The following is a 26,086-nucleotide window of genomic DNA, read 5'->3' on the forward strand; positions in this document are numbered from 1 at the left end:
AGTTATGAAGTGCTGCATCAGATGACGGCCTCCACAATCACCCGACCTAAACCCAATTGAGATAGTTTGGGATGAGTTGGACAGCAGAGTGAAGGAAAGGCAGCCAACAAGTGCTCAGCATATCTAGGACCTCCTTCAAGACTGTTGGAAAAGCATTCCTGGTGACTACCTCATGAAGCTGGTTGAGAGAATGCCAAGAGTGTGCAAAGCTGTCATCAAGGTAAAAGGTGGCTACTTTGAAGAATCTAAAATATAATATATATTTTGATTTTTTGAACACTTTTTTGATTACTACATAATTCCATTTGTGTTATCTCATAGTTTTGATGTCTTCATTATTATTCTACAATGTAGAAAATAGTAAAAATAAAGAAAAACCCTTGAATTTGTAGGTGTGTCCAAACTTTTGACTGGTTCTGTATATGTATGTATGTATGTATGTATGTATGGATGGATGTATTGTCATGTCCAGGTGGTTAAAACCCTACCTGGATGGGTGGCAAAGCTTCTCCCTTGAAGGCTACAACCGAGACCTGGAGATTTATGTGCGCGCACTAATGGGGCAAAATGGCGGAGAGATGATCCACCCAGGAGGAGCACGGGGAGGAGCACAGCATGGGCGCTGCACCAGGACGGCACAATGCTACAGTGTCTTCAAAGGAATACATTTACTTAAAATATATTGATATTTACAACGGACAATATTTCAGAAGATAATGATAATAATACAATTATAATCCTACAGTCGAGGCGCCTACGCGCACAGACTCAAATACTGATAAAGGTGACACAAAATGAAAAGAAAAACCTTCCCTCCAAACTTGTTTCACTTCGCTTGGCCCACAGCTGATCCTTGTGGAACTGGAATTGAGGACAACTCGTAGCAGGATGACCGCACGCCAGGCAATTTGTGAGCGGCACTCCACATAAAGGCTCAAAGCCCCAGTGTAATGGCTTCGGGTGCTCCGGTCATCCTTACTGACCTGAGCAGAAGCAAAAGGCCGGTGTCTTACTTCACCACGCGAGCCAAACCACCTCAACACAAATTCAAAGGCCGTGTCGTCCTCTTCAGTGTGTGCTCAATCTCCGCTCTCGCCTCTCCAAACAATACAACTCATGCCTCTACTGATCACAGCTCTCCCAAAATGCCAAGCCAACTCCTTCCTCTTAAAAAATGCGCCACCTCCCTTGTGCGATCTCTCTCTCTCTCCCTCTCTCTCCTGTGTGCTCCCTCTTTCACTCCTGTCTTCTCTCTCTCTCTCTCTCTCTCTCTCTCTCTCTCTCTCTCTCTCTCTCTCTCTCTCTCTCTCTCTCTCTCTCTCTCTCTCTCTCTCTCTCTCTCTCTCTCTCTCTCTCTCTCTCTCTCTCTCTCTCTTTTTCTCTCTCTCTCTCTCCTGTCTGCCTCTATATCCTCCGCTTCTGGGGCGTTGCCTGCTCGCACCAACCCCCGGGAGGCGGGGCTTTATGCCTGTTTTTTGTGGTTTCAGGGACGTGTTCCCCACCTTTATTGCCTGGCTTGAAATATCAAAACATAGGCAAAAATCACATACTGGGGGAACTTATTCTTACTTCCAAGGCTAATTAAAACCGCACCACCCCTCGTGTGGTGACACGCAACACAAGCTCACAGATTTTCTCCCGACTCACATCGAGATGCCTTCTACTCGTATACGGACCAAGCAACTCCACACAAGGCTATATTCCCTATTAGATTCTTCCATCTACCCCCACAAACATAACAGTATATATGTATATTGTATATGTCTGTATTTATATATACATATACATGCGTGTCTATATATATATATATATACATATACATATGTGTCTATATATATATATATATATATATATATATATATATATATATATATATATATATATATATATATATATATCCCCGTGCAAGTGATTGAAATCTGAAAGAGACTAAAATTGTCAAAAGCCAAATGAAAGAAAATGTCACGACCAAAATTAAATTCTGTTGTTTCATCATTAAATTAAATTCATCTTGTAGTAGCCCAAATAAGCCTGGTTTTGGCTTGGTGGTTAGGGTGGTGGCTTGGGATCCTCGGGTCCTGAGTTCAAGCCCCTTTGGCTGCTGAATTAAAATACACCAGGAGGTTCACTCAGCCTGTCATCCTTCCGAGGTCGGCAAAAATGAGCACCAGTGTGCTGGTAAGGGGGATATTGCATCAGCGGCATAGCCGCGTCCCAACCAATGGTGCAACCAGCAGCCACAGGCTGCACTCGATAGAGCGAGTAGCCCAAATTATAACCTAGAAAGCATCTGAAAATACAAAGCCTGTCCGCATCTGCCTTGTATTCAGACTTGTTCTTCTTGTATATGCTAAACATGATGTAAACAGCTTAAACAAATTGAAGATTTTAGGTGACCTTGACCATTTGACATCAAAGGCAATAGATTTCAGTGACCCATTATGCAAACCCTGTTCAAATTTTAAGTCGATTAGATGGAAATTGACGATTTTGTGACCTTGATCTAAAAAAGAAAAAAAAAGTCAGCCTCTAGCTTTATTGGTGAACCAAATCAGTGACTCAATATGCAAATTCTTAAAATTTCAGGTCAATTCGATGAAAAATGACTTATGTGACGTTGACCTTTTTACCAAATTATTCACTTGTCTTCTCCATATTCTCATAATACACCTTTGTAAATTTCATGACAACAATTCAAATGGTTAAAACAAAGTTATCACACAGGATTGCAAAACCCTGTCCCCCTGCACGGGGGATGTGCTAGTGAGCTTAGGTGGTGGCACCATCATTTTCGGCTTTTCTCTTTTGAACTGATGTGCATTCCCCCCTTGTACATTTAAGCCCATAAATGTGTTTTTCAGTCAAATGCAGTATTTGGGAGAAAGAAGTCCTTCACACTTCTTTCTACTTTTTCAAATTTCCCTTTATTTGTGCTAATTCTGGATTTTATTTTATTTTATAATTGTCTTGGTTCATTTTCATCTCTTTTATCTCTCATTCTCTTATCAGTAATTTCTCTCTTTATCTATCTGTCTACAGAGAAGTGAATTATTATTATTATTATTATTATTATTATTATTATTATTATTATTATTTTATTTTTTTTCTTCTGAAGTTCACTTGGCTGTGCCTGAATGTGTTTAAAGGTAGAGGAGTAGCAGTTGAAACCCAAATCCTATCCAGGTTACTCTTAATGACTATCTTTGCTCTTTGCTTATTCGGGTTTCGCTTCATTATTTCGTATGTCCGTCAATCTATCAAACAAGGGGGAGTTCTCGCTATCTAGCATCATGAGAAGGAAATGCCAAACTGCACCGCTTCCTTCGGACACGGGTGCGATATATATATATATATATATATATATATATATATATATATATATATATATATATATATATATATATATATATATATATATATATATATATATATATATATATATATATATATATATATATATATATATATATATATATATATATATATATATATTTATATATATATATATACTGTATATATACACACTACCAGTCAAAAGTTTTAGAACACCCTCATTTTTCCAGTTTTTACTGAAATTTAAGCAGTTCAAGTTCAGTGAATAACCTGAAATAGTACAAAACTAAGCAGTAAACTGCCAGAGGTTAAAAAACAAAGTTTAAATTACCAAAAACTGAAAAATAATGTAAATTCCAGAGTTGTTAAAAAAGGCCCTTTTCAGGGAACAAGTAATGTGTTCGCAACTGCAGCTGTTCTGCAGCAATGAAAGTAAATAAAGCCTTGAAAGTTGAGGCAAACAATTCCTACAGGTGTCCCAACTTTTGTTGATTAGTTACAAACTCTTTGTCTGTATAAAAGCAGTGTTGGAACAGACTGTGTTGCAACACCCTCTGAAGCATAATTTGGACAATATTGCACTGCAGAAAGTAGTATATTGCTATCATAATGGTGAAAAAAGACAATTAACAAAGGAAGACAGACAGACCATTATAACCCTTAAAAGTGTAGGTCTTTCCTTTGGAGAAATTGCAAAGGATCCAAGGTGTCAGTAAGTATAGTTTCCTCCACCATCAAAAGGCACTTGGAAACTGGAGGAAACTCTGACAGGAAGAGGTCTGGCAGACCCAGAGCCACAACACAATCATAAGACTAGTTTCTGAGAGTCAACAGCTTGCGTAATAGGCAGCTCACACGACAGCAGCTTCAAGCACAGCTTAACACTGGTCGAAGTAAGGAAGTCTCAGTTTAAACTGTGAAGAGAAGATTTCGAGCTGTGGGTTTAACAGGTCAAGTGGCAGTAAGAAAGCCATTGTTAAGATGGCATAATAAGATAAAAAGGCTTGCCTGGGCCATGAAGCACCGCAAGTGGACTACTGAAAACTGGAAGAAGGTCTTATGGACCGATGAATCAAAATTTGAAATCTTCGGTTCATCACGCAGGGTTTTTGTACGCCGTCGAGAAGGCGAAAGGATAGTTCCTCAGTGTGTGACACCAACTGTCAAACATGGAGGAGGAAGCATGATTATCTGGGGCTCTTTTGCTGGATCAAGAATCGGCCACTTGCACAGAGTGACTGGCACTCTGAACCAAAAGGGCTACCACAGCATTTTGCCACACCGTGCAATACCCTCTGGTCTACACCTCGTTGGTCAGGGGTTTGTCCTACAGCAAGATAATGACCCAAAACATACCTCCAGGCTATGTCAGAACGACCTTAGAAGAAAAGATCAAGACAGTAGGCTTCAAATTATGGAATGGCCAGCGCAGTCTCCAGACTTGAACCCCATCGAGCTGGTTTGGGATGAACTGGACAGAAGGGTGAAAGCAAAGCAACCTACTAGTCCAACACATTTGTGGGAACTTCTGCAACAGTGTTGGGAAGAACTTTCCGAACAATATTTGATTTCCATTGTAGAAAGAATGCCACGAGTATGTTTGGCTGTTATGTCTGCAAAAGGTGGCTACTTTGATGAGTCAAAAATTTTGATCAAATTTTGTTCAACAAAACGATTCCATGATTTCTTTTTTTATCTACAATTGTTTATTTGTTCTATGCTTTAATTTTGGAGTACATTGAAATGTTAAACTGCTTAAATTTCAGTAAAAACTGGAAAATGGGGGTGTTCTCAAACTTTTGACCGGTAGAGTATATATATATATATATATATATATATATATATATATATATATATATATATATATATATATATATATATATATATATATATATATATATATATATACAGGGTGAGTCAGAAGTAGTGCGCAATTTCTGTCAGTTGATTGTTTGTTTGCCATTTGTATTAAAGTGTACAAGAAGGTAGAAATAAATGAATGACATGTTTATCTAACATTTTATTCAAGTAAAAATTATTACAGACCTGTACCAAGCTGTTTTACTTGCAATTTTCAAAGTGCCCTCGTGATCGATGCACAATTGCAGCCGAGCAGGCACAGAGCGGCACACATGTTTGCAGAGTTCGATATCAATTTCCTCAAATTTTGCAGTGATTTGAGCCTTCAATTCCTGAATGGTACGAGGCTTTTCACGATAAACAAGGTATTTCATGAGCCCCCAAAGAAAGAAATCTGGAGGTGTATGGTCTGGGGAGCATACCGGCCACTCGATCGGACCGCGGCGGCCGATCCACTTTCTGGGAAGGTTTTCATCAAGCCCCTGACGAACATAACGTCGATAATGAGGTGGAGCTCCATCATGCTGGAAATAACAGTCCTGATCTTGTACCCTGGGCCAAAAGAAGGTTTGCAGCATATCCAGGTAAATTTCTGCAGTGACAGATCTCCCAAAGAAAAAGGGTCCAATTATCCCGAATGGAGATATGGCTGCCCAAACTGTCACTCCAGGTAAATTTACCTCCTTCTCAACTGTCACTCGGGTTATTCACAGCCCAGTAGACACAATTGTGTCTGTTAATTGTGCCATTAAGCTCAATTTGGTACAAATTCAGTAACTTTCCAAACTCGCAGCAATAACCTGCAAAACAAAATCAAAAATAAATAAATTACGAAAATTAATAATCTGCAAGACAACTATTAACAACATGACTTCCCAGAAAGAATCTGACAGCCGAAAAAACAGAAATTGGGTGCTACTTTTGACTCACCCTGTGTATGTGTATATATATATATATATATATATATATATATATATATATATATATATATATATATATATATATATATATATATATATATATATATATATCAAAAAATTTGGATGCTGTGGACCTTCAAAGGTTATATGAAAAAATATTCCTTCAGTTTAGTGCAGTTGATGCAGTCTTATGCACCACTTTATTTGATATGGTACATTCATTATTCATGCCTGTTTGTGTCCTTTATGATGTCCTTAAAAACAGGAAGGGCTGAATTTACGAAAGACGTTTAGCAAGTGTTTTGCTAGCACATGCCTAACTAACCCATAAATGCTGACAAAAACATATTTGTACACATACAGCTAATTAGCCATTTAAATAGCAACTTACGAAGGGACATTAACATCCGTAATAGTTGTGCGAGTAAAAACAGCCGATTTGCCTGTGAAACACCGCCCATATCTCCAACATCCAATTGAAATGATGCACTTGCATGGAATCGAAGCACTGCGGATATTTTTTTGGATGGGATTCGGCGAATTGCTCCTCAGTGTAGGTATATCCAGATCATCTTGCACTAAATTATTCCTTCAAGAGTATGGAATACCAGACAAATTTGATATCGTTGTACTTCTCCAGAGGATTGCATCTATCTTCGAAGATTATAATCGATGCATTTCAACGAACTGTGCCCAATCCTCTTCTGCCTCCTCTTGAGCGAATTCAAGCACTCTCAATGCATCCATATTCATCGCCCCATGCAAACTACAAATTATAAGCCGTGCAATAAGCCGTAAGTTGCTATTGAATCAGATGGAGAATTGTCGGATAACGTAGTCGCGGGAGGTGAAGTTCAGGCAGCTGGAAATGGAATACGGCCTTATCAGTTCGAGCCCGAAGCAGGACAAGCAGAGGAAAATGGCTGAAATTCCCAGCGTTCATGATGATCGGGAGGACATCAAAGGAAGACTTTACAATAACAACTGGTTAAACAAAATCCTATTCGTAATTCAATAATGTAAATTCGACTTGCATACTGGTCGATATCAGAAATATTTTAGTGACGTGACATGACCAGCACAGCGCAGCGGACATGTTGCACCGCGGCGAATGAATCACAAGCAAGGCCAGCCCATGTCATCGGCCGTGTCTCTCCGCGCATAAAAATAAAACGAAGCAATCTCGCTGTCCGGATACGATTAAAACTTGTGTGCAGAACACACCTTGCGACACAATTGTCTCGAGTAGTCCGATAAATCTGACGTTCTGTTGCATTTTTATTTATTTTATTCCTACTGTCATCATGTTGCGCCAGTAGGAAACAATGAAGAAAAGAGAATAATAAAAGAAAGCTACAGCACGTCAGATTTATCGGACTAGTTGGACGGACGACGGATTTATCGGACGAGTCTAGACTCTAGAGTTGACAGGAAACTTGTATTAGCATGCCCACAATGTATAAGTCAATGCGTAAGAGTCCCGAGGCTATGAGGCCGTGTAATAGGAAAGACAAATTTGTCTTTCAGAGTTGTGCCAACATATTTTTCCCTGTTCATTTATTACAGCATTTTGGCTAATTGTTAATGAATAGTAAGCCAATGGAAGCAGGACCTTCACTTTAGAATAAACCCATGTATGTCGAGTGCAGCCATACCTGGCTTGCATGTATGTGGAATCGTACCTATCCCAGCAGGCTGGTTTCAACGAACAATTCAATAAACTGCAAAATGTGGGTGCAGGTTTTTCACATTGTTTGATTTTAAAATTATCTCCTTGCACCTTGAAATGATGCAATATTAATCTTTATTATTTTACTTGTATGTCCCTGTAAGTTTATTTTTTTAATGGAAACATTCAACAGTCACATTTAATATTTTGTGGACATGGTATAGCCCTTTATTGTGCATGCATGTATTGGATTTGTACACGACTGACAAGGTAGTAAAGGGATAAATAATTGCCTCGTGATTGTTGTGCATACACGGCTCAGAAGCAGAATTTCTTTTCCGCGAAACAATCAGGAATTAAGACGATCAGTGAGATAGCAAACACATGTACACAATGCATTTGTACGTACTTTATACGGCGCGCGACATCTCGAGTCAATCCACTCTGTGCAGTTTCTGCAGATGACGTCAACGCTGCGGTTCGTTGAAGTCAACTTTTTAAGGGGTGGGGCAGAGCAAGTTGTGAAAAGCACCAGAAATGTTCGAAATATTGGTCTAATTATCCCATTTTTTTATTTTAAAAAAGAAACATTGGTGATTTATTTGCTCATAAGGTCAAGGTAATATATAAATAACCAGAAAGTTTTGAGTGTCATGGGACCTTTAAACATGCCCTTGCTGATGTATAAAATTTCCTTTGTTATTTAAATGATTCTCATTAGGTTTTGATCATGCATTGAACAGGTGATCATCACATGATTAGTGATTCTAGGCGTTTAACTCTTAAAAGCCTTTCGTAAATTCGGCCCAAAGTTTCCTGTTTTGAATGATTTTCAATTTTGTTAAACTGCCAGGCAGACAGAGTTAAAAACATTGTCTCACTCCTCTCTGCACATGTGCGATCGGGACAAATTCAGAGCCAAATTACTGTTGAACTACAGGTTTGTTTTCCAATTCATATTCAGACGAGAAGGGCACTTGATAGAGCGCATACCTCCGCCACTTGAACATATCGGGCCCTATATTTTTAGCAGCGTCTTGCGTAGCGAACGCTGCCCTAAGAACGCTCGGCGTTCTTCGTCGTCTTCTTCGTCTTCTTCGTCTTCTTCTTCGTCTTCTTCGTCTTCTTCTTCGTCTTCCAAAACCTTTATATTAGGACTCGGCTCTTTAACAACACGATCCGGATCTCCTTAAATACTAAGCACCTGTACACATCGTCGCATTGAGGGTGCCTTTTAAGAGTGTCTATCATGAACTTTTAAATATATTCGGACATTTGCTCTAAAGTTTCGAAAAGTTCACGTTACTATTTAAAGATTATTCCATTTAACGTATTGTAAATTCGTAAATACATTATTTATTTCGTAAATACACTATATTTCGTAAATACGTAAATACACTATGACGGGTCTCGCTATTGGCCTAATCAAGGCACGTGCCGAAATATCGGAAGTTGTTGTTGTTGTTTTTTTTGTTTTGTTTTGTTTTGTTAGCCGACAAAACCTTTAGGACACTGCTCTTATTTTTTTAATATAATGCTATACAATACCATATCGTTTTTGGCCACATCTCTCAATGGTGAAGAATCACTTTGGAAATTAAATAATTCTCGTATCCAAATACGGATCTTCACCAAAATCGAATCAATTCGTCCTTGTGACACACCCAACTTGTCCACCAAGTTTTGTCTGAATCTGTCCACAACGTTTTGAGATATCGTGCTATATATCATTTTTATCCCGATCTCTCAATGGTGAAGAATCACTTAAAAAATTTTAGTAGTCGGATCCGGATTCGGATCTTCACCAAAATCCAATAAATTCTTCCTTGTCACGCACCCAACCTGTCCACAAATTTTCATCCGAATCCGTCCACACCTTTTTGAGATAACCTGTACACAGACAGAAATGGGTGAAAACATAACCTCCTTCATCTTTGGTAGCGGAAGTAAATATATCATTCAATTCACATTAAGTTGTTCCTCGATAATAAACTGATGTTTGTGGACAGATAGACAGACAGACAGACAAAAGTGAACCAGGTGCCTAACTCTGCTTCTCACTTTGCTTGCATGGGATAATGAGAATGGCACTATGTGGAGTGCCTACCTCTGCCAGGCTGAACAGTTTGCGTTTTGTAGCCCATTGATAGGCCGGATCTGCATCCACACCTGAACCAATATTTAATCAACTTGTTCTTGTCACCTACCCACTCATCCACAAGGTATTGTCATTCGTCCACAGCTCTTTGAATTATCATGCTGTATATCATTTTTAGCCCTATCTCTCAATGGTGAAGAATCTCTAAACATGGAGAGAATTGGGAGTCACTTAACATGGAAATTAAAAAAAAAAAAATTGCCATATCCGGATCCAGGTCCGGGTCTTCACCAAAATCGAATCGGTTTGTCCTTGTCACACACTAAACCTGTCCACCAAGTTTTTCATCTGGATCCGTCAATACATTTTTGAGATATTCTGCTCACAGGCAAGCCAACAGACAAACAGGGGTAAAAACATAATCTCTGCCCACCTTCAGTGGTGTAGGTAACAAACATATATACAAATTCACTTTTTATAGTAAAGATGTACTGTTGCTTATCCTGTGCTAGTGTCCAGTGTTGTGTTGGTATTTATTCACGATTTATCTCTGTCGCAGCTCCTTGAGCCTGTGTGCCACCAGCTTTGCGAGTTTGCAAGAAGTGGGGATGTCTTTCTCAGTCGATTTACTCTGCAATTTCTTCCTGCACTGATTGTTCGCTACCTGACTATTGGGTTGTGCCAGGACCACAGTCTGCAGAGTAGTGGCTGTCTTGAAGCTCTTCTGTTGGCTCTCTACAACCTGGTAATGCTCTGGTATCTTCAAGACATTTATATATAGTTATCTTGCACATTTTTATTTTGTTGTATAATTGCAATTGCTCAGCTTTAGTTTAGATGGCAAATGAGAAATAGGACTACATGATTTAACTGGTGAGAATCTTTGGAATATATTTTAGTTAAATAACTGGCTGCACAGTTTTTGTCTTTGTTTATGAAAACCAGTACAAATTATTATTTGCTTCATAACTTCATTATTCACATAATTGAGGCTTGTGGAACAGCAGGAAGATACTCGGGTGAAGGTAGTTATATACAGAGTAGAAGCGACACAGGCAGGTATGAATGATTGCTATAGATTGGTGGAGGAGATTGTGAGCTGGGTTAGTAGGAGTCATTGACGTTTACGGGCTGCTGCTTTTAAGCAATGTAGGGGTAGTGGGATTGAACAGGGAGGCAGGGAGGTGGGTTACACACAGGATGAAATGGATATACAAATGAGTGGAGATGAGCAGTCTTTTTGGGGGGGGGTGAGGGAGGATTAGCAGAAAGGGGTTGTTGGATGAACATGTGAAGATCGGTTAAATTTTGAGGGGATGAGTAACAGAAAGAGCAGAGGGTATAAAAACTAGCAATGAGATTATAGAAGTTTGAGACCTTGAGCCTTGTATTATTGGCAGATGTTGATTATTCCTAAACTTTAGATGTCAGAAATGAGAGCTGGTGTCCTGGAGTACTCATCACGAATGGGAAACAACAAGTGGTATCACTGAACAAATGATTTGTAGGCAGAAAGCCGTTTGGCTGGATTAAGTAAGAAGTTACCCTTGTGGGAGATGCTCATTCTGCAACAAGCTCGAGAAGCCAGCTTGGTGATCTCATCAAGAAAGATCCTGGCAGATGGTGAGACCTAGAAGCTTGAGAAATTGAACTTCCTTCAAGGAAGTGAACAGGCAAGTTGATTTGTTGATTCTTTCTCGTATGTATGGTGAGGGTGTATCACTTCATGGTTAACTATCAGATTGCAGGAGCTGGCTAATTTTTGAAATTATAACTTGCCCGATTTGCCCATGCAAACACACTTCCATTTGCGTGAATGATTTATAAATTGCTGGGGTCAGTCAGTTTTGTCTTGTTGCTTCCTTTCTAATTGGTTTTGGATTCCCTCTGCTGACCAGCATTTTCATAGCATCTCACCTGGAAAAAGGAAACGATAAATTGGTTTATTGTGCACAGTGTAGACTGTAAAGGCTTGTGAAGTAACTAGAACACAGAAAGGATCAGGATTTCAAAGTAGAAAGAGTGTGGAGTTAAAGAGAGGGACACACCTACAGCAGGGTTGTGGGACACAATGGAGGGAGACTTGGAGAAATACGGGATGTGGGACGAATGAGGCCTTGGAGAGGACACGGGTGAACAAGATGGATACAGCCACAAACTCTAAGTCCTAGAAGTGGAAAGAAAAACTAGAAACTTGGAAAGTTGGGCAGGGTTAATGGTGGTGAACCTGGAATGCCTGGAAGCATTGGAGGTAAAATTAGATTGAAGAGACTGAAGATGTTTGTGCCACAGGCAGGGAAAAGAAGGGATGAGTGGAGGTGAGTAGTAATTCTGTATTTTGGTAGTTTACCAGCAGGGGCTCACTGGCAGACCGCATGTGCCCTGCAGAAACTTGGAGAGGTGGAGGGGTGGGATGGGATTGTACTCCAGCCTTGACAAGAAGAGGAGATGATAGGATATTCTTGAGAGCAATGTGTTGGCTCCAAGAGTAGAGGAAATAAGTAAGTCATGTGTGACGGTGGCCTTGGATGGCATAGACAGAATTTGGAGAGCAAGGCTGGGTACCAGACTGTATCAAATGCTCGATAGGGGCATCCCTGATCTCGTGCCTGACACTGTGCCTCCATCCATTGTTGCGAGAGCAGAAGCAGCATGTCCAGGGTAGAGTGACTTACTGCATCTGAGTCTGATCTGATGATCTGATATCAGGCCATTGAAGAAAAGGAAAGGTTTGATGACTCCAATAATGAATTCCATGACCTTGCTGATTATTGGAAGTAAGCTGATAGGTCTGTAGTAAAGGAATGTTTTTTTTTTTGTTTGTTTTTGGTACCGTGTTTATGAATGCAATGATCTTTGCTGACTTCCGAGCAGATGGAAGATGACCAAGGGCAAAGTATAGGGCGAACAGAGCAGGTGTTTCGGACACATTATGCCATCTGGGCCAGTTGCAGAATCTTCAAGGGCAGGTAGTGTAGCCTTGAGGTAACGCCGACTCGCATGGGTTTGAATCTCGACCCAGCTCTCAAATGTCACCTTGACGTTTTGCACACAGAGTGATGCATCAACAATGTATGTGCTGTCCATTAGAAGAACATCAAGTAGGAGGACACGTTTGGTGGACGTTAAAGATCCCATCATGTCTTTCGCGAAGATTAGGCGAATGATCACTGGCCCCCTGAACAAATTACAAATTCCTGCCTCACCCTACCGCTGGGAAGGCAAGTGCAAACCTCACAGCATAACCCTTGCCAAGAGACTGCTTTGGCCATACTCATGTCCTGTTAAGAGTATGGTACATTGATGACTATAATGATAATTTCAAAAGTATGCTTTGTAATATGAAGAAAAATCAGTCATTATAAGAGCTAGAATAAGTTGTTTTATTAATACTGGCAGAGTACCTGCCCTACAGGTGATCTTGGTCCAAGCATGCAACGCATTCCGACGCATACCTTTTATTTGGGCAGTGTATAGGCAAAAAAACACCAAAACCCAGGTTACCTGCATGAAGCAAAAACATACCGACTGCTTATAATTCAAAACACCTCACTATACAGGAAAACATGGGGACAGGAAGACTGCAGTGAAAATGGTAGAGGCTTGTAAAACTCTCTCCCACCTGGCGGCGGCGCGACACAATGCACATTTGCAAAGAGATTTTGTGTTTCCCCCCTCACCTCCCCAAGACCACCGGCAAAGATAAAAACACCCCATACATTAATTGGGGTCGTGCTGATTCTCTGGAGCAAGTCTGGATGTAATTGTCCCAGAACTGTAGGAGTCACGTGACAAACCCACAAACAAACAAACAAACACCAGTCCATGAATTATACCAAGGATAACTGGAATTTTCATTAAATTTCTTCCTTTTGATTTTGAGTGGGAGTTGCAGAGCTTGTTACCTCATGTGCGTAGTGCAAAAGGTGGAGTTAAGCAATTGGATCACTCTGTCTGTCTGTCAGACAGCATTCTATGATCGAGGAATTACTTGTTTCAATTGAATTTTTATATTTTAAACAATGTAGAACACTAATCAGAAGATGATTCTGCACCTTTCCCTTCGGGTCTTCACCGAACGCAGAGAAGAGCTTCGGCAGGGGCTGCTTGCAGCCTATGTTGATCTCTACAAAGCATTTGATTCAGTGAATCGGGATGTCCTCTGGAGGATTCTTGTCTTCGTGGGGTGCCACCAAAACTGATCAATCTGATGTCTGACCTATACTCTGGTACTGAGAGTGCTGTGAGATGTAGTGATAGCATCTCTGACTTATTTCAAGTTGTTCCTGGAGTTTGTCTGGGGTGTGTACTGGCCCCCACACTTTTCAGTGCTTGTATGGACTGGATTCTGGGGCAGATATCGGAGAGATCAAGCTGTGGTGCATCGTTTAGGAATGTCAAGATCTCTGACCTTGATTTTGCAGATGATGCAGTCATCTTTGCAGAGACTCTGGATATCCTTTTGGGGGCCCTTGAGGTGCTGAATGAGGAATCGGAGCCACTGGGATTACGGGTTTCCTGGGTAAAAACTAAGATCCAGGCTTTCAATGACATCTTGGATGCTGATATCTTGTCTATACCTGTTTGTGGTGAGGATGCTGAGGTCACGGAGAGATTCACGAACCTGGGCAGTGATATTCATGTCTCTGCTGGCTGTGACCCAGAGGTCAATAAACGTCTGTGTCAGGCCTGGTGAGTCATGGATTCACTGGATCATGGGGTGTGGCGCTGTCGGTACCTGTGCCGGAGGATGAAAGTCCGAGTCTTCAGGTCCTTGGTGCTTCCAGTATTGCTCTACGGATGTGAGACTTGGACTCTGACAAGGGATCTGAGATGGAGAGTTGATTCCTTTGGCACCAGATCTCTTTGGAGAATCCTTGGCTATCGCTGGTTGTACTTTGTGTCCAATGAGTGGTTGCTGAGAGAGACTCAAATGAGATTTGTTACTCGTATTCTTGATGTTGATCCTGCTCACCAGATTCTCTCAGTGAGGGAGCCTCGTGAGTGGAGGAGGGCAATGGGCTGACCTCGTGCTTGCAGCAGGTTGATCGACATCTCAAAGAGATCGGGATGGGCCAGGCATCTGCCTGGGGAATGGCCAGATGAAGGCTCCTGGAGTACCGGCAGAAAGTTGATGCAGCCATGCGCTGCTCCGGCGCATGCTCCCATACCTGACCTGACCTGACTGCATATTATCAGTACTTTGGCTCTGAATTTGGCAAACTGCACAGCGTATCACTTTGAATGGGCATGCGCACTCGCAGTGTTAGCAGTTGCTTCAGTCTGTCAATCAAACAAAATTGAAGATCATTTCGAAGAGGAAACATTGTTTTTAAGGACATAATAAAGGACATTAAAAAACAGGCACAAAGAACTAACTTAACTTGTTCGATAAGCTGGTAGAAAAACAAATGGTGCATCAACGGCGATAAACTTCCAATTCAACAGATTATTTTGTGTTTGTTTTTTTGTTTTTCTGCACTCTTCAAAACTTTTTTTAAAGCTCTGAAGCTGCTTCAATATTTGGCTATGCCCATCCATCCATCAATCAAAAATGAAGAAGAACCTTTCAAACCCACTGTGTTTAATTCCAAAGGGTTTCGTTTATTTCTACACTTTGCCTGTTTCATATTAAAAATGCCAAACTGAACGGCTTCCTTCTGACACTGGTGCAATTATTTTTTTTTAATCTCGTGCTGAAGGTGTGTCCGTGTCTATATATTTTCACTATAAAAATGTTTTTCTCTGCAACTGCTTGTCCGAACAATGCGAAACTTTAAACATAGGAGGGACTCCCCATGGAGAATATTTAGGCGAACTCTGACATCATTGGGCACATGGTATGACAGCCCTATTGGATTAAATGAAAACATTTGGAAAGCAAGCTTGGAGTGGATTCTTTCATGCTCTGCACATTTTTTTTTCAACATATGCCATATTACAAATCCCAAAGTACCAGAGTTGCTGTGATGGGGACAAATTTTTGCTTTCCTTAAAACTACCATGAACAAACCTATGGGGAGCAAGCACCTGGTTGTTTTGGTGCTGTGTGTGTGTGTGTGTGTGTGTGTGTGTGTGTGTGTGTGTGTGTGTGTGTGTGTGTGTGTGTGTGTGTGTGTGTGTGTGTGTGTGTGTGTGTGTGTGTGTGTGTGTGTTTTACATGTAACTTGCAAATTGGCCATGTGTTAACTATGAAATAGATTTTCGCTGTCGTGAATTACTCTTGTTAATGACTTAAATTTGTTTGGCTTTTGTTTGTTTATTTTGTATTTTTTTCAGCAAATTGTCGAAAAGGATGGTTGCAGCAAGATTCTGTCCTTTATCATTCCTTCTCTTTCCAAACCCTCAATATTCCACGAGGTAAGGTTAGAATTGTCTCCTCAAATGTGTGAAACAATTTTTATTATACGCCCGATATATATATATATATATATATATATATATATATATATATATATATATATATATATATATATATATATATATATATATATATATATATATATCGGGGCGTATTATGTGATACTGGTCGTCCGTCCGTTCCTGTCCGCACTCTAACTCCCAAAGTTTTCAATTTTCACGTTTCATATTTGGTACATAGGTACAGACTGTGGAGACGGTGTGTCGCGACATACGTTCGTCATCTGAAGTGGTTGCCATGGCAACCAGGATGCTGTTTTCCATGTTGTAGCACAATTCTGTGTATACCTTCTTGTTCGGGTGTATATTCTGCTCACTTGTTGGATCTTAAAATAGCCAGTTGCCACCTCTTTTATGCTCATTTTTAGACGGTCGTTTTTATGACAGTCGTTTTATGACCATTTTCCCCTTGTTCAAGGGGTTCATCGAATGATGGCATTTCTCCATACAAATCTATCCATTGTGTTGGTTTCATGCCAATCCATGTGGAACATTAAATAGGTTTCTTGCCATTTTCAATGTCTTTTTAGGACATCATCTCATCTTTCTTCCTTCCACCATGAGCTTTATTACTTTTTTCTGCAGCTTCATCTTCTGACCTTTGTTGCACATGACAATATCAATCAAGTCTTCTCTTCCACAGTTGTTCTTCACTAGTTTTAATTTCCAAGTTTGGAATTCTTTCTTTCAAAGACAATCCATTCATCCATCACATAATTCTCATCTCTGTTCCTTCCATTATTTGTATATCTTATATCCACAGTGCCCATGTTTTGATTCTGTACATCAACACTGGTCTGATACAGGCCTTATAAACTTCAAAATGGAGTGTTTTTGTGCTTTATGATACCACCTAGTTGTCTCCACTTATTGCAGGCTGACTTCATTCTTGATCTAATGACTAATTCTGCTCCTTGTGATATATATATATATATATATATATATATATATATATAATATCTCTCTCTCTCTCTCTCTCTCTCTCTCTCTCTCTCTCTCTCTCTCTCTCTCTCTCTCTCTCTCTCTCTCTCTCTCTCTCTCTCTCTCTCTCTCTCTCTCTCTCTCTCTCTCTCTCTCTCTCTCTCTCTCTCTCTCTCTCTCTCTCTCTCTCTCTCTCTCTCTCTCTCTCTCTCTCTCTCTCTCTCTCTCTCTCTCTCTCTCTCTCTCTCTCTCTCTCTCTCTCTCTCTCTCTCTCTCTCTCTCTCTCTCTCTCTCTCTCTCTCTCTCTCTCTCTCTCTCTCTCTCTCTCTCTCTCTCTCTCTCTCTCTCTCTCTCTCTCTCTCTCTCTCTCTCTCTCTCTCTCTCTCTCTCCTTTTTCACCTTTTCTAAATTGAATTCTGAGCTCGAGAGCATTATTATTATTATTATTATCATGATTTTTTTCATAGTCTTTTCCTTGAAATGATTGATCCTCAAATCTTTTTACACGTAAAAAATCCCAGCTTTTGTTAACAAATTTCCTGTGATACCACATCATCTTTTGTGACATCTATTAGACCGCCTGCATTGAATTTAATTCCATCCAATTTCTCTGCATATTGAACAAGACCATTGTCCACTTTGTTTCCTTTTCCTTCACCACTCACCATAACCTTTGTTTTATTAATGCTGATGCATTAAGTTTTCTTCTCCATTGCACTTTTCCATTTTTGAAACTTCTCTTTATCTTTTTTTTTTCTTTTTTCTTTTTCCCCTCTATCAGCATTCAATACAAAGTCATTAGTTTTAGGGAATCACAACCTTTCATTCTTCGTCAATTCTTGCATCACTATTTCAAACAGTAGAGGACTTGAAACTGAACCCTAGTGTAATCCTACCTTGACTTCAAAATGTTTCAGTGCATCCCAAGTTGGCCTTTACAATAGTTCCCATAACTACTCTTGCCATTTCTCTCTCATGGAATAATTAATATATATTATCGAAATATTTTGTTGTGTGTGTGTGTGTGTGTGTGTGTGTGTGTGTGTGTGTGTGTATGTGTGTGTGTGTGTGTGTGTGTGTGTGTGTGTGTGTGTGTGTGTGTGTGTGTGTATGTGTGTGTGAGATGGCGCCTGTCGTAGCATAAGTTAAGACTGTTTAAGAATCTTCAGGATAACTGCATTGTCTTCTTTTGCAAATATTGTTTGCCTTTTGCCGCACCCCACAAATTCCTTCCTTTCCCTGCTGACAATTGCAATAAACCCCATTGCTGTGCCACATAACTTTCCTCGCTCCTGGTTGAAATAAATGTGTTTGTTAGAAATGCTCCCAGCTTGTTTGTCTTTTCGTCCATTGGTCTAGCATGGCCTGCACCCTAGCTTAGCCGGGACGTTATTCCCCAATAATCTGTTAAATAGCCAGTATGTACTTGGCAGCTCTGCTCAGCTGCACCTGATCTGGCAGGTAACCAAAATTCCGTAAGTACGTACCGAGGGCATGATTCCCTGATAAAGAGGTCACGTGTCCTTAGGTAAACGGTTGTTAGAGGGAGGACCCTAAGTCACCTGGTCAAGTTATTGGTGTTCGCGTTTGATTGGCGACACCAAGTTATTCGTGTGCGTTGGCTTGCAATTCCCAATGAGGACAGAGAAGAACGTGAAACAGCCCCTCCCTCATGGTTCCCCCATGACGTTGGACCCGCAACAGTGGTATAACTATCATAGATCGCCATGTCAGTAATCAGCACATGGTTTCTAAAGCACACCCAATTCATATAAATAACCAATTGGCAATTGCTTTAAAAACAGCCACGAGGGAAAAGAAAAACATGGTTGCTTGTGTGTTGATGGTCAAAAGTCAAAACGACTTTTTGTTCTTGCTTCCTGGTACGTCTTGGCGTCACACGTTTCACTGTTCCAGGGGTAGCCGAGACGCCGAATACATCAAAGCTTTTTAAATCATGCATGGCATTTAAAGATTGTACAAATCTTTCTTCAATTTGTTGGTGCTATACATTTTTAACATTAAAAAAAATTCTCTCTTTTCCCAGTATACCAGTATATCGATATGAAAAATTATACCTGTATATCGATTTTCCGCTAGACCCTGCTGTATATCCTCCAGTCATCTTCCCCCCTTAGGAGGGGGTTGAAAACACCATGACATGGCTATGCAGGTTAAAGAGACTCCACTGTTGCCCTGTCCTAAGCCCCAGATAAGAAAGGAGTAGTATTAGACTGGGCTGATAACACATTCCTGTTAACAAAAAAAACAACTTTATCATGGGATCTTTGAGAACTCGAGTCACACCATTGTTGGTAGGAATGTCTCAGCAGGCACTTACTACTTCAAATGAATGACACTATTCAAAATCTAAAAGAAAGCAATGGCAGGATAGAGGCTCTACTTCAACCAACAAAAAAAAAAGGTTAAAGATTAGAACATGCAATGTAAAAACCCTAAGAGAAGTGGGGAGAATTGCTTTAGCTGTAAATAAATGTGAAATTAGGATTTTGATATAATGGAGTAAATGAAGTTAGATGGGAGTGTTAGATGGAGAAAGTCTTATTCATATTGAAAGATGATATCCACAGAGGTGTAAAGTGGCATTGACACTCAAAAAAGGACTCTGTTGTTCATGGAATGGCAGCAATTAATGAAATAATTCTTAAATTGGCCAAGCCAGTAAAAGACTAACAAGGAAATGTATCACTTCAGAGAGGGAGTAGAAGGAAACATGGGCAGAACACTTCAAAAAGGTTTTGAATAGAGTGAACAATGCCAGACAAGATGGGATAGAAGAACGGACAGGAAGGGATCTACTAGTTGACACGCAACTAATCAAACAGTCTGTAGTATGAGATGCTTTCAAAGGCTGAAGAATTGGAAGGTACTTGGGGCGGATAACATAAATGCAGAGCTGTATAAATATAGAAGTATCAACATATAGGCCTGCAAAAGTATTCACCCCCCACCCCCACTCTGAAGATTTTAAAATTGGATGCCACCTGAACTTATTTCATAATTCTTTCAAATCGACCTTAATATATAGATTCTTCATAAACTACTGCAAAGTGATTGGTGATGGTACATACCCGCAAAAAACTAAACCGCCGATTTCTTTACATTTTCAAATTTCACTGCAGATTTCGAGTTATTTAATCCATGTGATTCGATACTCCAAACTCAAATTATATTTACTGGCTGGCTTGGCAAGCGATTGGCAATCACTGGTCCATCATGATTATTAAACACTTCCCGAAGACGCATGAAATATCAAACTATGTCCGAATTAGACAAATGAATAGTTTTTTATTATATTTTTTAGCAGTTGGAACTGTTGCCAAGTTCAATTCTGGAGCTTAAATTTTGTAATTTGGCTTGGTCTAAGAGTTTCTGGAGGTTATGGCATGTGCGGAAATGAAATAAAGCCATAAATGCTGGTGCCTCCGGGCATTTATAAGCATTACAATGTATCATGCTATTCATAGGTATGATTATCAGGCATTCAATTATGTTCATTCATTATCAGATCAGGCATTCATTATCAGATATTAAATTATATCTGAAATTGTGGTGAACAATTTGAACAGCCTGGAGGAACTCTGCTTTACAGATGACATCTGCATGATGTCAGTCCTTACATAGCATACAGGAGAATGTGGTGAAAGTGGAGCTGAAATGACCATAGCAAAAACAAAAACATACATGCCATACACATCAACAACAACATCATGGACACCATTCACCAATTAGAGAGGTTGACAAGTTTACATATCTGAGGTCAATAGTTACCTTAACAGAAGGGGGAAATGCAGGTGTACTACAATAGATACCAAAGGTAAGGGGTGCGTTCATGAAACTCAAATAAATTTATTCAAAAAGTATAACACCAAAATTAAGCTGAGTATTTTTGACAGCATTGTGAAGTCAGTCCTTCCATTTGGATGTGAATCTTGGAAAATCACCAAAGAAATAGCAAACCAGAGTCTTTTTCATCTACGGCAACCACAAGAAAATCTTGAGAATCTTGTGGCCTGACATGGCAAGTAAGAAAGAGGTTGAAAGGCTAACAGGGAGGGAAAACATCATTGAAGAGATCAAAACTAGGAAGTGGAGATGAATTGGTGACACATTGCGTATGGAGGATCAAGATATCGTGAAAACTGAAAAGAGCAACATGCTGGGCACCTGACCGGAAGAGTTTATAGCTGGGCCGATTTCTTTGCTAGTAAATGTAAATTATGGAAACATAAAATGATAAACTAATCAAACTTGACCATCTGTTATGTGAAATCTGTGCTTGAATTTGTATTAATCACTTCAGTCCAAATGTTAAATCAAAGGAGAGCCCTCCCTCCCCTCCTTGCATATGTGTTCTTTATTTATTTATTTATTTATTTATTTTTTGATCCAATTTCACAAGGGGGAATGTCCGGTGGCACATACAAAAGGATAACGTACTTCAGGAAGTTATATTTTGTATCATTCAGCCAGAATTAAAATCATCTTAAAATGCTGAATTGTCTGTCAACAGTGGTTCGGTTTTGTTTTGTTTGTCCCACTGCAACCTGGGATGCAATTTTTTAAAGAGGCTTTAAAAACGAGACAGCATTATGTACATTGTGATTTTTTTTTTTTGTTCATCATTATGATCCCATTGTTAGTTATCGTTTCTGATTATGACATGTTTGTGGGCATTTAAAAATTTGTTTTCTTGTGCTACTACAACAAAAAGTTATAGAACGCTTCTTAAATTCTCAGTTTATTTATTGGTATTGATGCTTCCCTTTAATTCTACAATGCTCATGGAAGGGCCTTCACATGCATCACATGCTCTTCCAAATGCATTAAGAGATATCAATGTACTGTTTCATAATTTACAAGGTCATTGGAAGACATCAGTACTCAGATAATCTTATATTTAAAGATCATGTTGTATCACATGCAGCCTGGGACCATGGGTTCATTGGCCATTGTCGAGTCCACTATATTGGGACGTGATGTGCGGGTGGCCTATGCTGGACCACTTTCTCAATGTGAAGTTTTCACTGCCCAAAACAGGTGACTTTTCTGTTGATTTTGCAGTGTTGCCAAATGTTTGGATTTTTTTTCTCTATTCTAAAGTTTGCTTGCACTTGATAAGTTTTCTGTGTTAAAACGGAGATCTTGTTTGTTATCCTCGCCAAAAGAGAGGGTATTACATTTGGGTCCATTTGTTTGTTTGTTTGTTTGTCTGTCTGTCTGTCTGTCCGTACAGAACTTTCGTGTTTTTCTCCGCAACCGCTTGTCGGATTGAGACGAAACTTTCACCATTTGTGCAACGACTCATGTAGAATGTTTTAATGATAATTATGACATCATAGGTCAAGTGGTGTGGCAGCCATATTGGAAAAACGGAAAAACTTTGGACGTCTATCTCTGAAACCGCACCAAGGAAAAATATTGAAACTTGGCACGTACTCCTCATGGGGAATTAAAAAAAATGACGTCATAGGTGCCCTCGTTATGACATTATCATTGCATATGTAGAACGCCACATCCGAAGAGTATGAAAATGTTTGAGGGTCATCTCGGGATAAAATGATGCACAGAAAAAAATTTGACAACAACAAAAAAAATAAAAACAATGTCACCCAAGGGGTGACCCGTATCTTGCCAAAAGGTGACCACGTGTGACTTCTTTAAGGTCACACTGAGGTGAACAGAGCTGCTATCCACCAGGAGCGACTCCTTGAGGAATATCTTCCTACGAGAGATTCCGATGAGAATCGTTATACAGAGTAACCATGAAAAATATGCTTTTGCCTCATTACGTCACCAAATGACGTCATAATGTCTCAAGCTTGACATATCGAGAAAGCACTCATCGAGGTGTTCAATTTGAGGTACTACACGATATGGTTCCTAAAACTTGAAAATTTGACCTTGGGGTCAAATATGTTTGACCTCAGGCGCTAACCATGAAGGTCAAGGCCAATCGCCACCAAAAATTAATCAGCTGAGCGCCAGACCATGAACTATATTCTCATGAAGTTTGAAGGCGATCCGATCAAAATTACTCAAAAAATAAGGGTTTCGTCGACTCCCCTGATTTGCGACAAAGTGACCTTGACCTTTGACCTTGATCTTAAATTTTATGCGCTGAAAGGGACCTCCTATAGGCCTCTGATATGCGAAGTTACAAAAATTTCCAATGATAACTGTGCTCTGCAGAGTGATTTATACGTGATTACAGACCAAAAAATAAAAATAAATAAAAAAAATAAAAAACATATGAAGGTCAAGGCCAATCGCCACCAAAAATTAATCAGCTGAGCGCAGACCATGAACTATATTCCCATGAAGTTTGAAGACGATCCGATCAAAATTACTCAAAAAATAAGGGTTTCGTCGACTCCCCTGATTTGCGCCAAAGTGACCTTGACCTTTGACCTTGACCTTCAAAATTTTGTGCACTGAAAGGGACCTCTATAGGCCTCTGATATGCGAAGTTACAAAAATTTCCGATGATAACTGTGCTCTGCAGAATTTTTTATACGTGATTAAAGACAAACAAAAATAAAAAATAAAAAAATAAAAAAAACATACAAGCTGACTAACATATCTTGCAAAACTTCGTTTTGGCAAGATAAAAAAAAACATACAAGCTGACTAACATATCTTGCAAAAACTTCGTTTTGGCAAGATAAAAAAACAAAAAACATACAAGCTGACTAACATATCTTGCAAAAACTTCATTTTGGCAAGATAAAAAAAAACATACAAGCTGACTAACATATCTTGCAAAAACTTCGTTTTGGCAAGATAAAAAAAACAAAAAACATACAAGCTGACTAACATATCTTGCAAAAACTTCATTTTGGCAAGATAAAAAAAACATACAAGCTGACTAACATATCTTGCAAAAACTTCGTTTTGGCAAGATAAAAAAAACAAAAAACATACAAGCTGACTAACATATCTTGCAAAAACTTCGTTTTGGCAAGATAAAAATCCACAGAAATTTTGCTGCCCAACACAGGTGTTGACCCTGTGACATTTGCATAGTTTTCTGGAGTCTTATTGTCCGATGTGTCATGTCCTTGTCATGAATGAGTGTTTCACGTTCCCACTGGAGCAAAACGAATCATGGTCTCAAACCAAAAGCAGCCCCCTCCTCGCCCCAAGGCCCTATATTTTAGTTGTTTCCAGAGTATCATTTGTTCTTTATGTGAACTGAAAGAGAATCTATTGTTTTAACACACTGTTTGATTGACTAAAATCATGGAATTCAATTGTATGTTTTTGACATTCTACTATTGCTTTGATGGGGACTCTCATGAGTCATGCAAAGCCATATATTGAAAAGTTGTACTATGTCATTGAATTCCCCCCCCCCCCCCACCACATGGGCCATGCAATTGTGTTGTTCAGGTTTGAGGTTCTTGGTTTCCTCCTGCTGTGCTACAACAGTGCAATCGCATACCTGCCCAGATCTTCTTATCGGGCTTTCTGCCATATGTGTTCTCGGTGAGCTTATTGTTGAACCTCCTACCCCCTACCACCCTCCCCTTCACCAATTTTGATCGATTTCCTTGCATGGGCTTCGTTTATCAATATTAGTCTGCAGATAGTAAAATATTTGCTCGTTCATTTGCAGCATGCTTCATGTCATTGAGGTACACTATTTTTTACTATTTGTAAGAATATTGGTGAATTTGATACATTTAATTAAACGATTATTTTATTTTGAGCAAAACATTTTTTTTTTGCCCCTGATTGATTTTCTATCGTATACTCTTAATAACAAAAAACCAAAGAAACTTGTGCCCATTCCTGCCTATGAAATTGTGATTGAATAGTGATCAACTGACGGCGCAGTCATTTTTCAAGGTGAAAATAACAGGAAATTAGATACAGGAGGAGGCCATCTGTCCCATCATGCCTGCGTCACACCAATAATATTAAATAAATCCTTCAAAACTATTTCATTTTATTAGGGAATGAGGGGAGGAGTTGGGTTGAGAACAGTGTGACAGGCTCGGGGATATCACAAAGGTGCTTAAGAAAAGAAATTGGGAAATTATTTTGTATAATTGTTTGGGGGGGGTGGGGTGGAGGTTGGGGGTGGGTGAAGGTGGTTTTAGGGTGGACAATATACAACACTAACCACACACTATCCTTTGACAAGACCCTCTCATAGACATCACACTCAGCACAGATGTGGAGAATCACAAGTCCTGCCATTATCCCGATACCCCTCAATCTCCAATGCTTATAGGTACCCATATAATTCCAATTTAAACCTATCTGCTGTTTCTGCTGCCACTACCTTTCCAAGAAGACCATTTCATGCATTAATGACTCTGAGTGAAAGATCATTGCCTTACTACCATCTTAACCCTCCTCTTCTTTACTCTCTGACTATGTCCCCTGGTCCTATTTTGCTGAAGAACTCTTCTGCATTTTTATTTGATTATACCCTTCATTATCTAAAACACCTCCATCATATCCCCTTGTAACCGCCTCCTTTCTAATGTATAAAGTCCTGTCTTCAGCCGCTCCTCATAGCTGAGTCTAGCTAGGACTGGAATCGATCTATTGGCCCTATGCTGAATCCTCGCTATGACTGCTATGTCCTCCTGAGATGTGGTGACCAAAATTGCACACGGCATTCCAGATGAGGCCTCACTAAATTCCTTTTCAATGTGAAAACTACCGATTTTGATATATAATTTATCCCCCTATGAATACAACCTAAAACCCTGTTTGCTTTACCGATAGCTGCCTGATGCTGTGCTGTCTGCTTATCCCCTCCATATCAATAACCATCCCCAGATCCTCATTCTGTGTGACATGCTCCACGATTGCCTCTTGCATCATGTA

At 39.7% G+C, this 26,086-nt stretch overlaps 1 protein-coding gene across 5 annotated transcripts in view; it reads left to right on the forward strand.

Annotated features, from left to right (window-relative positions):
- The window catches only part of LOC147021617 (hyccin-like), a 59,558-nt gene that overhangs the window by 13,954 nt on the left and 19,518 nt on the right, over positions 1-26,086 (forward strand). For 4 of the 5 annotated variants that reach the window (XM_085891755.1, XM_085891752.1, XM_085891751.1 and 1 more), the window contains 4 exons: positions 10,440-10,625; positions 16,160-16,240; positions 22,170-22,282; positions 24,635-24,730. In XM_085891755.1, coding sequence (XP_085747881.1) covers positions 10,440-10,625; positions 16,160-16,240; positions 22,170-22,282; positions 24,635-24,730 — 476 coding nt within the window. The remainder of the gene's footprint in view (positions 1-10,439; positions 10,626-16,159; positions 16,241-22,169; positions 22,283-24,634; positions 24,731-26,086) is intronic. The other variant, XM_085891753.1, reaches the window with a different exon arrangement.

The sequence above is a fragment of the Eptatretus burgeri genome, chromosome 8 (genome assembly GCF_056783735.1).
Source record: "Eptatretus burgeri isolate ZD-2024b chromosome 8, Ebu_testis_v1, whole genome shotgun sequence".
NCBI classification, from domain to species: domain Eukaryota; kingdom Metazoa; phylum Chordata; class Myxini; order Myxiniformes; family Myxinidae; genus Eptatretus; species Eptatretus burgeri.